This window comes from Ambystoma mexicanum, chromosome 14 (assembly GCF_040938575.1).
Source record: "Ambystoma mexicanum isolate Mex_15411 chromosome 14, UKY_AmexF1_1, whole genome shotgun sequence".
Taxonomy (NCBI): domain Eukaryota; kingdom Metazoa; phylum Chordata; class Amphibia; order Caudata; family Ambystomatidae; genus Ambystoma; species Ambystoma mexicanum.
Window position 1 is genome coordinate 381,058,556 of NC_090940.1, and position 13,311 is coordinate 381,071,866.

At 43.9% G+C, this 13,311-nt stretch overlaps 1 protein-coding gene across 3 annotated transcripts in view; it reads left to right on the forward strand.

The window, feature by feature from the left end:
- GEMIN2 (gem nuclear organelle associated protein 2) overlaps nucleotides 1-13,311 on the forward strand; it is a 704,794-nt gene that overhangs the window by 300,256 nt on the left and 391,227 nt on the right. For all 3 annotated transcript variants that reach the window (XM_069637505.1, XM_069637504.1, XM_069637503.1), the window contains exon 6: nucleotides 5,405-5,449. In XM_069637505.1, the coding sequence (XP_069493606.1) occupies nucleotides 5,405-5,449 (45 nt within the window). The remainder of the gene's footprint in view (nucleotides 1-5,404; nucleotides 5,450-13,311) is intronic.

Genomic DNA, 13,311 nt, shown 5'->3' on the forward strand with positions numbered 1-13,311 from the left:
CTATTTAAGCCACGCCCAGGCTGAGAAACATGCTTTGTGTTTTCTGCACCTGCAGCGTAACACCCACTCACCATGTTCGGATCAGTCTCCAGTAGGCCTGCATCTATCTCCTGCGCTCAGCTCCTGCAAGAACACCGTTAGGAACAGCCTTACCTTGCGGCGCTTCTGCCCATCATTCATTGCTCCTTCTGTTCTGCGGGCATCTTCGGCGGTGTCATTCCCATCCCGGCACGCTGCTTCCTGGAAAAGGGAAAAGAACAGAAAAAAGGCATTAGTAAGCTTAAAGACTGTACGAGCTTCAAACGCTTACTTGAAAATCCCAGCCGCTCTGGGGGAACTCTGTCTCTGTAACTTCTCATCCATCTGCAAGAGGGAAAAGACACTCCAGGTTAGCGTGGAAACCTCTAGAGGCGCTGCATACCGCGCTTACTCACCGCATTTCTTCTTCATAACCGGCATCCATGCTGAAAACGTTGCGGCACCTAAAAGACACAGAAAAAGAACTTGGTTCAATACAAATACGAAAGGGTCGCATTGCGCATCACGCTCTCACTCACCTTCAGCGCTACTCATCTCAGCAGCACGTCGCCATCCCCGGACGCCGGCCATCATCTAAGGAAGGAAAGGAACGAAGTTAGAGAACTGTTCAAAAGACTCATTATACTTACCTGTCAGACTCTTGCCAGTGAAGTAACTAGGCAGCAACGAGCCTGCATCAATCAACGCGCCCCTGCGCTGAAAGCAGGACGGAGAGCACACTTTCCAAGAAAACAAGGTGAGCTGTGGATCAAAGGGAAGGGTTGGACCCCGGGGAAGAAGGGGTTCAAGCACACAGAGACAATAGGGAGTTAAACTCTACCAATCCTGTGTTTCAGGCCCAGTCTCCAGTTGAGTAGACTCCAGGGAAGGGTTCGAAGTCGTAAGAGGTCAGAACAGGCTGAGTGACGTCCCCGTAGATACCAGGTGAGCGTTACAGTAACCTTGCTGGATTTAAGATCAACAGGGCAAAGTCAGTATTGTTCCCCCCCTGGACAAGGATGGAGACGGGGAGATAGAAAGATTTGAGCCACTTGGGTTAACGGTCAACATAGGTGCACTTAAATACTTAGGGATTTACATCACTAGGGACCTGGGAGACCTATTTGAGGCCAACTTCCCCATGCTACTCACAGGGTTTAGGGCGGACCTGGAAAAATGGGGAAAACTGACCATATCCTGGCTAGGGCGCCTCAACACCCTGAAGATGGTATGTCTGCCGAGGTTCCTTTTACATATTCCAAATGTTCCCAATCCAGATGCTGGAGGCGTACTTTAGAGAGATAAAAAGGGCTATGGTGAAATTGTTATGGCTAGGGAAAAACCGGAGGTCCTCATCTTACCGAAGGATAGGGGGACGAGGGGGTTTCCCAAATATGAAATTATATTATAAAGCAGCACAATTGAGGGTCCTCATACCGCATGTAAGAATGCAGAAAGAGGATCAGTGGGTCACCTTGGATAATCACCGCCTCTGCCCTGCCACTGTGGCGGAATGGTTATGGGTTCCCCCTGGGGCAGGCTCCCCCATTCGATTCTGGGTACAATTTGGGGAATATGAAGACGGGGAGCTGATATGCAGGGGATAATGACGTGGCCTTCTCCACTGAGCCACCTATGGGCACCTGAAATACGTGACACCATCCCAAATCCAGAGGGATTCCAGACATGGTTCGAGGCAGGCCTTGAGAGGGTTGGTCAGTTGTTGAAAGACAGGTCCTTCATTTCTGTGACGGAACTGGAGGGAGTGCTGGGCATTGGGACCCTCTCAGTCTTCTCCTACCTCCAGTTGAAAGGGGTGCTCACGGGGAGAAATGGAAAGAGGTGATACAGAGAGATCTCGCCTCCTTTGAGAAAATTCTGGATTAAAAAAGTTGAAGGGTCTGTTAGGGTCTATATACAGGGAACTGGTGATCGTAGGGAAGGGTTATACGGAAAAGTTGAGACGGAGATGAGAACGGGACATGGGGAGCGAGATAGCCAAACCCACAATTCTGGCTCTATGTAAAGTGGCTTCCCAGGTTTCAATCTCCAGTCAATACAAAATGCATGCCATTAAGCTGCTACATCGATGGCAATATGATCCCGCTAGGGTCACAAAAAATGTTTCAGCCTGTGAAGCCCAACTGTTGGTGCCTATGTGGAGACCGAGCCGACTACAAGCATATGTGGTGGGGGTGCCCCCGAGTGAACATTTTCTTGGGATGAAATGCTGGGCTGGATTAGGGAACTGGATTGGGTTCACCGAAACAGTACACCCTTTCTGATCCTGTTTGGATTAGAGGATTTGGAGGGGTACCTGGGAAGGGTAGGGGGGCTGGCAGCGCCCTTGCTGCTCGCAGCGAGGGCCTCCCTAGTGATGAAGTGGAAGTGTGCCCAGACCCCAAGCAAGGGAGAATGGCTGAATGTGGTGACAAATATTTTTACCATGGAAAGAATAACTGCAGGGCTCCATGGAAGGGCCGTGCCATATGAGATCACTTGGGGAGAATTCTTAAGTAAATATTGTAAGAAATAAAACAAGGGAATACCGAACTCAAGAATGAGGACGGGCTGATAAGTCCTGAATTACCTTGGATTCCTAAGGGTTGATCCTGGTTTAATCTCCCCCTCGGAGGGTTCCCCCTATCACCTCTATTCAGACTACTCCCCAGACACGACGTAGAAGGCCCAGGAGGCCGGCAGGGATTTTAATGGAACTATGGATTTTCCTATTCCATATTTCTAAGACAACCGAAGTGTTACGTTTTAGAAAGTTGTAAGGTACCGTTATCAGGGGGGTGGGCGGGTGTATAGGGGGAAAAGTGGGTTGAGAAGCCGCCTTGCTTGCTTGTATGAAAACCTTTAATAAAATAAAATGTTAAACAAATGTAAAAAAATATCAGATAATTGGTCTTAAGGGTCAAAGCGATCAAGTAATTTATAAAGTGTTAATTTTAGATTGTATTTAGATCTCTTTTTCCACTGATTTTGACCTTCAGGTTCGTAATCCAATGACGTTGTTGCGATTAGTTGAATCTCATTTTCATCTAATTCGAATTTGGCTTTTGTGACGACAATTCACTGGATCATGTCATTTTTCCCCCGAGGGTAGCCCTTCCCTGTGAGGCTAGGGAACTGAGCCCGCTATGCAACATTCCCCACAGGGTTACCGGTCAGCAGGCCCTCACAGGGAGAGACTCCTCGTTTGGGGAAAGGGACTTCTGTTTTGCGAAGGATCTACGTGGCCCACTTTCCTATGAGCCCCTCAGACCATTCGTGCCTCAAAAGACACAACCTAAACTGAGCACTGTTTGCTATTGTAACACAACTTCTAATGTTAGAACCCAACACACATCCACTGTGAAAAAGAGTGCAGGAGTAGTGCTGATCAATCCTCCACGGCAAATGGAGTAAGAAAGAATACTCCAGGAAAAGAGAAAGAAGGATGGGAAGGATCCAGCTCAGAGGCATAAAAAGCAAAGATGGACTTGTATTAGGGATTCGTGTTCACCAAGCAGGTGAAGCCCGGGAAGTTTGAACCTAGGAGAGAGAAGTCAGGGCATTGTGGGAGGTCCTTGGTCGAGAGAATGTGGAGAACAAAGAAGGTAAGTGGTGCAGGAGCCGTCAGGAATGAAAAATGGGTATGTGTATTCCCAGGTGGTGGTGTGACCTGGTAGAGGTGGACCGTGAGGTCTGAAAACGCTGCAGAGACCATCCAGCAGAATACTCTGCAGAGCCACAGAGAGTGAAGCAGAGAAGGAAAGGAAGACACCGGAATAGTTTTCCAACACAGCGTGGTCCTGACCCCACAGGAAGAACCAGTGACACTAACCCGAAGGCTAGTAGTAACTGGAATGGCAGGACACCCGGGAGGATCCACGCACAGATGTTAAACGGCAGACAGTATCATGAATACCGAAATTCATCATACTCGTCCCAGTAACTATAACTTCAATCTGACCCCACTTAATAAGTCACATCCACAGGCAAAATGTGTGCCACAAAGTTATATCTGCAAGCATTGAGCACTCCCAATCCGCCATTTCTAGTACTTAGTAATACTTATTTGATGTACGGGATCTGTTCCTTTTCCAGATAAATGCAAAGATCTTTTTTTGGAAAGTGTGAAGGGCTTCTTTAGGAATTTTAATTGGAATAGCTTGCCAAAAGTACAAGAGTCTAGGAATTAAATTCATCTTAATTTCCATGACCCATCCCAATTATGATATCTCCTGATTGTTCCATTTCTCAATATTGTCTGTTTTTTAATTAACGGTGGGAAGTTAGTTTGTTTATAATCATGTCCGCGGGAGGATGGAATATAGACTCCTAAAAGTAACTAATTGTTTTGTCATTGTATTGGATGTGGCTTCTGTTAGTACATTGGCCCTTTACATCTGGCGACATTGAGATATTTAGACTCCACAAATTTCATGCTCTGATCAAACAATGCAAATAGTCATAATTTAAAAGTTTAAAACTGGGAACCACAATATAGGCTGAATGATGATTGCGATAAGTCTGTACATATTAGCTGTGAAGAAAGGATTTGTAGGGCTTTCATGGGCCGAGGTTATATGCACACTACTACAAAACTGGCACAAAGATTAGGATTCAGTCGAAAAATGATTTATGCACCCTCAAGTACTTGTAAGTGTCCGGGAGATTGTTTGTGTACATAAAATATTCCGGCTTTCCTCTTATCAAGCAGCCTCCCTTTTATCATTCACTTATCCGAAGTACTGAACAAGTCTTTTGTTCCGAACAGATTTTTGCAGCACAGCTGCACAGCCTTCTGCTCTATTACAGTTGGTACCAACAAATAATGGCTTCTCATGGCTCCGCCGCTTTACATCAGTAAAGATCTGGGGCTTTCCTGTTTGGGACAAGCTGACTTCTGTACTACTTGAAATAAAATTATATTTACTCTGTATCCACAGAAATCCTCCCAGATTGTGACTGGACTAAAGAATGGGAAGCAGCATAAGCACTGCATTTTAATGTAAACACTTACACAACCAAGTCCTATCAGCCACATCAGCTCATCTTCAACATGTGCTGAATGTGTAGCAAGATTTGGCAACAGTAGGAGTGACCCACCCTAATGAGAACAATAAAGGCAAAGATTAACCAAATGAAACTGAGAAATGTGCAATAAGTAGTTGAAGTGATAATACATATGCGATATGTAGAGTTTGAAATTTAGATAAGATCTACAAAAATGAAATTCTGGGAAATAGACCATAACAAGTTCGGATGCTTCTCTTTACATTATTGCAGTGTTTTATGCCAACTTTCAATGTTAATGTTTTTTTTTTTTTTAACAGTAGATTAGTCTTCCTATTCGATGCTCTCTGTTCTAATGTCCGATTTTATCTTTTCCTAGGTTGGTTTCCCTCCTTTGCTAAGCATTGTTAGCCGAATGAGTCAGGTAATTCTTTTTCTTTTTAAATAAATCTGATGGTTAAAATGTGGTTAATTCTCAGTAGATAGTGTGCAAACTTTATAATTCTGCTGTAATGCCTGCATTTTCAGCCTGTTTCACTATTGACAGAAAGGTGTGGCTTTATGTCCATCTCGTTCAAAGCTTAATTGGCATCACTGATCCCATATATGAAGTAGCTAGTGCCAGTTCAGCTCACTACTTTATGAGAATATCTCCATAAAAGTTCAATACAATGTAGGAAAAATATAGTTGAATAAATACGAGTGAAGTTAATCCAATGTAAAAAAAAAAAAAACTGTGGCAAGTCAGACATAGGAGACTGACAAAAGGGCAAGGGTTAACTGAGTTTATTAACAAAAAGGAAACCTCAACTAACCATATAGCTATGATGATGGGTTGCCTAACTTCAAAGAAAACAACAAATACGTGTTTGTCAGGATGTCTCACAATAAAGTTCTGTCTGCTGTCCAAAACCTGTTCTATCCTATGCTTGCCCTACCACTACAACACAGCAATATAACTTCGAGTCTTTGGTCTGCCTTTCTTGCTTGGACTTTTGTAGTGCATTGGAAAATCTAGTCGGTCTCTGCTGCCTATCTGCTACCACTTCCTGCTTCACTACAAAACCACCAGCACACCGCAGAGTGGGCCGCGGAGTCAGGCAGCAGAGCCTTTGGTCTTTGGCTCTGTGGCTCTGCGGTCCTGTGCACTCTTCAACATACCAGCTTCAGGCACAGGCGGGGCCCCAGCTTCCCAGCACCACTCAACCCATCAGTGTGTTGTGGCTGAACAGAAGACCCAAGCTAAAAATCGGCATGCAATGAGTGTTTGCCCTGGAGGGTAAGCCTGATTCATTTGATTTGAAGCCTTGTGTATGCTGTGTTGCGTGCGGGAGACTGTCGAGCTAGTCCCTTTGATCCCGCTCACACTCCTCAGCTATCTGTGCGCAATAACTGGGTAATCACATTTTGCAGCCGAAGGATTCCCTGCCTGGGTGCGATTCCTATACCTCACCCTGTGAAAAACTCACTTGACTTTAACCTTGTGTCTGCGACCACGCGAGTGGGACACTGTCGGGCTAGTCCCTTTTGATCCCGTTCACCATCTGCTGCCTATTGTGCGCCACATCTGTGTTAATACACTCCGCAGTACAAGGATCCCTCTCCCTGGCACGGATCGTCTCCGTCACCCTGCGAAAGACTTATTTGTCCTCAATCTCTGTGCTTGCAGCCTCGTGAGCTGGAGACTGCAGTGTTGGTGTCATGCATGCTGGACATTTTACCTCTGGATCTGGAACTCCGTCTGTACGCAGAACGGGTTATGCTCATAGAACTGCTAGACCGTTTTATTCGAGATGGAGGTTGTTTGATGTATTACCAGGAAAACGACATCTGCATTATTCACGTCGTTGAATTCACGTGATTCAGGATAGTCACCTCTTTTACGGCAGAACGTTCATAAGGAGCGTGGATACGTGGCTCGCTGCTTCTGATTAAACATTTTAGCGTCTTGGTAGCTGAACTTTTCATCTGCCTCCTCGCATCCCGTCAGTTGCTTCCTTGGCTTTCATTGACGTGTTCCTTCGCACGCGATCTCCTGTATCTGCCTTCAGCAGATTTTGTTAGCGGGTCTTCTCACACGCGGGTTCCTGTTTCATTTGTATGCTGTACTTGGTTTGCATGTAAAATCACACGCGGACGCTGGAACTCTTCAAGCCCAGCTGTCCTGGCTGCGTGTACTTCATTCACGTGTAAAATACCACGCGGACACTAGAACTCTTCAAGCGTGGCTGTCCTGGCTGCGTGTACTTGGTTTGCGTGTATCCAGCACACAGTTGATTTGAACCTGTGAGGAAATAACAGGTGGACTCATTTCAATTTTGTTCTGTTCCGGGTGGGAAAGGAAGGTGTATCTACAACTTTTATTTGAAGGTGTCTGTGCACAGAACTATGGACGCTATCCTGTGGTGCACCAACCCGGTATCTAGCGAGAGCCTCGGGCCGTTCGGGATAAGTCTCCCTTACTAACCTTTCCTCCTTTGTCGTTGGTTTTTTTCCCTGGATTTCTTCATTGACTTTGGTGGATACTCCAGTTCTAAGCCTACAGGTTAGTGTTGGAATTGCATTATTGCCATTCTATCAGAGAGGTTAGTTGAGATAGTTTCTCATTATGCTTTATTTTTCCTAGGCTGCCTTCCTATTACTCTCCCATGCCCTTTCCAGTGATCCTTCTCTCTGCCTGTTTTACCAGTCAGAAAGTTGTATCATTTGGAAGGTCTAAATTGACATCACTTGTATCAAATCGTGTGAATTCAAGGATCCGGAAGACCCCTATCAATTGCATCCTTTTTGGTTATCGTATACTTTTCATAGATACTTTTGGGATTTATGACAGTTGGGCTGGTCCATGTGAGTCCGTTCGCAATCAATTACCATCAGTGATCCCCAGCGGTGCCTGCAAAATCTTGGCATTCCCCTGCGCCATACGCCCCCGTCCGCATACACATTACCATTGCGTTCTGCCGTACACAATCCAAGAAGGCGGATGGTGTCGGGCCGTCCGCGCGAATGAGGAGTCGGCTGCTCGCAGCCCCCCCCCATTTCCGCCTTCGGCAACAGTGGCGACGGCTGCAACAGTGGTTCTCCCCCGCCTGGTAGATGTGGGCGGACCACCGTTGCCGCCTGTGCATGCGTTGCAATTGACGAGGTTGTTGCAAAACACAGTGGCAGAGAAGGAGACCGCGCTACCTGCTGCACACAAATGGAAATCTGATGTGTGTAATTCATCTAGCAGTAACATTTACGAGGATCCAATCAAGGAATCGTGCAAACGGCGAATAAATGATAATAATCTCGCAGTCTCCTCAATTTCTGCCTCAACATCCAAACTCACCAGAACATTCCATCAACTGGATCTTCAGTCTGTCAACCACACGTGCATCCCTCATCTTGTAAATGTACATGAACAGGCTCCACCTAATATTGACTTGATTCAAGGAACAAACTTTGGGGGTAGCCTCTCATCAGTATCCCTAAAAGAGAAAGCGTCTTATCGCCAAAAACAAAATGGGAAAAGAAATACGCCCTGGCCATTCAACCAATTGAAGACGATATATCCAGTCGAATTGTCGTTGAGGCAACGAAAGAACATCTATCTCTAGAGATCACGGAGATAGAGGACTTGATAAATAGCCAAGACAAAAGTAATGAAGTGTATTACACTTAAAGTAAACACAGCCACACAGATATGTGGAAGGCTTCCACCCCAAGAAACATTCATTCCTCATTTCCTACGACATCACAGCCTAATCGGACAACCTACCACGCGACCGCTGGCATGCTACTTCCAACATGAAAGAGTAGTTGCTCCAGTCAAAATGTCAATGTCACAAAGGACTCCCCGAGAGACAAGAGTCCATACCCACTACTATGGTAGACCTCCAAAATCTACTTCTAGCAATGACTTCCCAAGCCTTGATTCCATACATGAAACTACAAGAAGCTACGGGAGAAGCACAAAAGGCTCAAGCGACACTGCTAGCACTGTTTCACTCAAAACAGATTTATCTTGAGTCATTTGTTAACACCATCCTCGAACAACTCAACATAGTAGCGGAAACAAGTGCCCAATGGGAAGGTCGCTTATTCGAAAATTGCCAGGATAGACCGTGAAGAAAAAGCTTCCATGACTGACATACTAGCCCTACTCTCTAAAGAGAAGATTCTTCCCACTACTAAGGAGCCAACGAAGAGTGAACTAGGTCAGAATAATACCTCAACTCACTGATGGAAGTTGGGGTCACAACAACGATAACCGATGGAGGATCAGAAAAGGAACTAACCAATGTGCCCATACAGACAAATCGAATGATACATAAGGGCGCAACGTCCAACATTGAAGACACTGAAAACTTTCCAATCTTTGACAATGCAAAATTTTAAATGAAAACATCTAACCAACACAATCTCGCAAACCAAAACAAAGAAACAAAGACGAATGGTTCGCGAGCCTTTTTAAGGAACCTTACTATGCCGAAACTTAATAAAAAAAAAAACAGCAAGTGGCAAAAAAAAAAAGGAAGCCATACCTATGGATAAGCTAATTGAGATTTCATCACAGATTCACAAACAAACGCAAAGAGATACAACCACAGTTCTGGATTTGCAATGCTCAGCAGAGGAACAAGACATTCTGCTTAACCTATCCACTTATACAATTGAAAGCCACGAATTGTCGTATGATCCTAATCCTTCTGACAATGACCAATCACTCATAATTGACACACATGAAGAAAGCAACACTGTACAGTCTGAGTAAACTAATTTAACCTGCGTGGGCATATCAGACGCTGAGCTAGAATGCTCTCTCTCCGACATCTCATCTACTGACTACTCCACAGTAATTGATGACCAGTCAGTTCTCCACTCAGATGATGCATATGGGACTGCAAATGAAGATCACGGCAGACTCTTACCGATGACTCAAGATCATGAGCTAAAACTTCCAATGTTTATTGATCCCATGGAACAGGCACATAAACCAAAACTGATGATCGAGCGTATGGATAGTGGGGAAAAATGTACTCCTTCTCAACAGAACTAATATTCTATGTATTCTACAAGCTATTCCGACACTTGAGTAGATCAACACGAGCCCCATCAGACTAGAAGAATTTATCAATGAAAACATCATGGACATATTAGTGGAATTCATTTCGGCAGACATCACAGAAAAGATCCTAGACGCCACGCCACATCTGTTTAAATTAGGATTTAAATGTACCTTGACTCGTACAGGCAACGGAAAACCCATCCGAGGCCGTTGCGACATAAAACAAGAAAACACTCTCAAAACAATCAAAGATTGTCATACATTTCTATCGTGCCTAGTGAGAAACAATGCTTCCATAAGAACAAAGCGAGTAATTCAGCAACGGCATACCAACAGGTCCGAACTCAATGTGTAAGGACAAATTACACAAAACATCTCTTTTCGAGAGACCTAGACTACAGTAACTCATCATGCAATTCTACAATCAATTCACAAAGATAACCATCAACACTTTCACACAATAAAGTTCTTTCACTTTGTTCATGGAATACCAGCGGGTCCAATCATTTATTCCACAACTCTATGGATACACTTTTGACCCACCATTTCATATACCTCCAGGAAACACGGCTCTCATTGTTGCCTGGATGCGATGGCTACTGTATTGTGATCCTGGCATACAGTGCAAGAAAGGGCGCCCTTCATCCGGCCAACTCACTATGGTTAAGAATTTTCCAGCTATACAAATAAATGAATCTAAATCCGTGGGCGCAGTTTACGATATCCGAATACAACCGGTTTACTCCATCTGTTGAACCCACAAATGACATAAAATCCCAAAAAGACATTCTTGGGATATTTAATATATATTGGAACCCGTCAGCAATCAACTCTGATGTCTTCATTGACTCTGTATATACTGCCATCAACAAGGTTTCATATGCGCATCACAACATTCAATTATTTTATGGGGATCTTAATTTCCATCTATTTGACAATAAAAGAAACCCCCTCCTGAAAACCACTCTCACCGCGAGCCAACAATTGGGGCAATGATATGAAAATCCAAAACGTAATGCTCTACAATACATTGCCAACACAAGAACAAACAACTCAGCCAACCTGGTCGTGTGGGACTCATTCAGCTACACTGGATTACATCTGCACATCTCTAGCACTTAAGAAGAGATCAATAAACACTGGAAACGTAAAATTGCAGAACTGTGATCATCACATAATTAGTATAGAATGGGAAACCTGCATTGACCGGCACAGAGACAATACCAGCTATCCAGATGGAAACAAATAAATTGGCGACCTGATTGCGCATCAATACAACTCAAGTCAACCAGGTTGTGAAAGACTACATTGGCTCCAATCTGCAGGGGCTGAACAAAATAAACTATCAATGGATACTTAGTCCATTCCTTCAAAATATAAATCACAATCATGTAGCCATGGAAACCCACACCCATTCCTATAATCCACTTAAGGTTCAGAAAAAAAGAGAACTGCGGAAAGAACTAATTCGCCTCAAAGAATTAAAAGTACTGAATGGTACCATATTGATGAAAAAGGTGAAGCAAAAATCTAGAAATTGGGCAAAGAATGCCAAAGCTCTGTTACTCCAAAAAGATGCAGAATCTGTACTCAGTATGCTTAAATCTCATAACACAAGAGGACTATGGAATTTGCTAAATGCACAGAAGGGCCAACAAGAAAAACGGACACAGGTTAGATCGGAAGATACCTGGCTAGCCCTTTTTTCAGCCATCTATTCAGGAAAACAGAGCAACAATATTGTTATACCATCAGCTCGAGTTGTAATCAAATGGCCAGCTATATGGGAACAAGAATCTATCCTGCTATTAATAAGGAAATTAAATGCTTCAAGAGCTCCCGGACCAGATGGTCTTTGTAATGCCATCATTAAGCTGAACCCGGTTGAATGGGAGAATTTATGCACACATCTATTTGCCAACATAGAGAAATACAAACAAATCCTGAACTCATGGAGGTCTGCCACCTTGATACCAATATATAAAAACGGCGATCGAAACAGTCCCACAAACTATTGTCCAATTGCTCTACTGGACTCTAACGGCTAAATATTCGCAACTCTACTGTTAAAAAATCTCAATATCTGTATCAAAGACAACAAGCGATTCGATATGCGTCAAACTGGTTTCTTCAAAAACACAGGAACCAATGTCATTATTAAACATCCTTAAACACAAAGCTTTTCTTAAAAAAAAAAAATCCTATTTATGCATTCATCGATATACATGCGGCTTTTGACTTGGTTAACAGCCAAAAACCTTGGCAAGAATTGAGACTGTGGAACTGTCCATCAGAAATTATAGAGCCCATTAAAAAACTCTACACTAATACCACCATAACAATTAGGCTTTCTCGTGATGGAACGTTATCCTCACCGATTAATGCTAACAATGGATTGAAGCAAGGCTGCCCCTCGGCAGCAACATTATTCAGTTTATATACCTCAGACATTCCGGAGGTACATTGCTTTCAAACAGCCAACCCACCGAAACACAATGCCATACCTGTGCCACATTTACTGTACGCAGACAGCATTGTGATCCTAGACCTTACCCCCATGGGCTTACAAAGAAGCCTCACCCAGATGGAGAAATACGTGAAGCAGAATGATCTAGAGATCTAGAGATCAATACAACCAAAACCAAGATCACGTCTCTGACAAATAACAGGCAAACCAAACAGAAAACCACATGATTCCTTATGGACAATGAAAAGCTACAATGGCAAAATACAATCAAGTGTTGGAAATCTTTCTGAACCATTCTGAGATAGAGAAAGACTGGATCTCACAGCTTCAAATCAAGACAGCTTCTCTGGCTCGGCAAGGTTCCATAATTCACTTTAATTTTGGAAAATTCTCGATGAAACCAATCATAACATTTTACTGGTAAAAGGTGAGTGCCATCATCACCTACGGGGGTGAAACTCTGATCAACATCGACCAAGGTATTTGGATACACTAGAGGGAATCTTCTGGTGGAAAATCCTAAAACTGCCCAACTCATTCCCTGTTGTAAGAATCCGGCAATCTCTCAGTTCCATCGTCGCCCGGAAAAAACTCGACTTATACAGGAAAAACGCTAATACCGACGATATACCGGCTCTTGACATCCTCCGCACCAGAGAGAATTCAACAGCTGATACAGTTCTTAATGTATCGAAAGCTACCATAGAACAGCTAATGAGGGAGAACGACATAACCTTGGAGTCTCTTGTTAATCGCCCACAATTAGCAA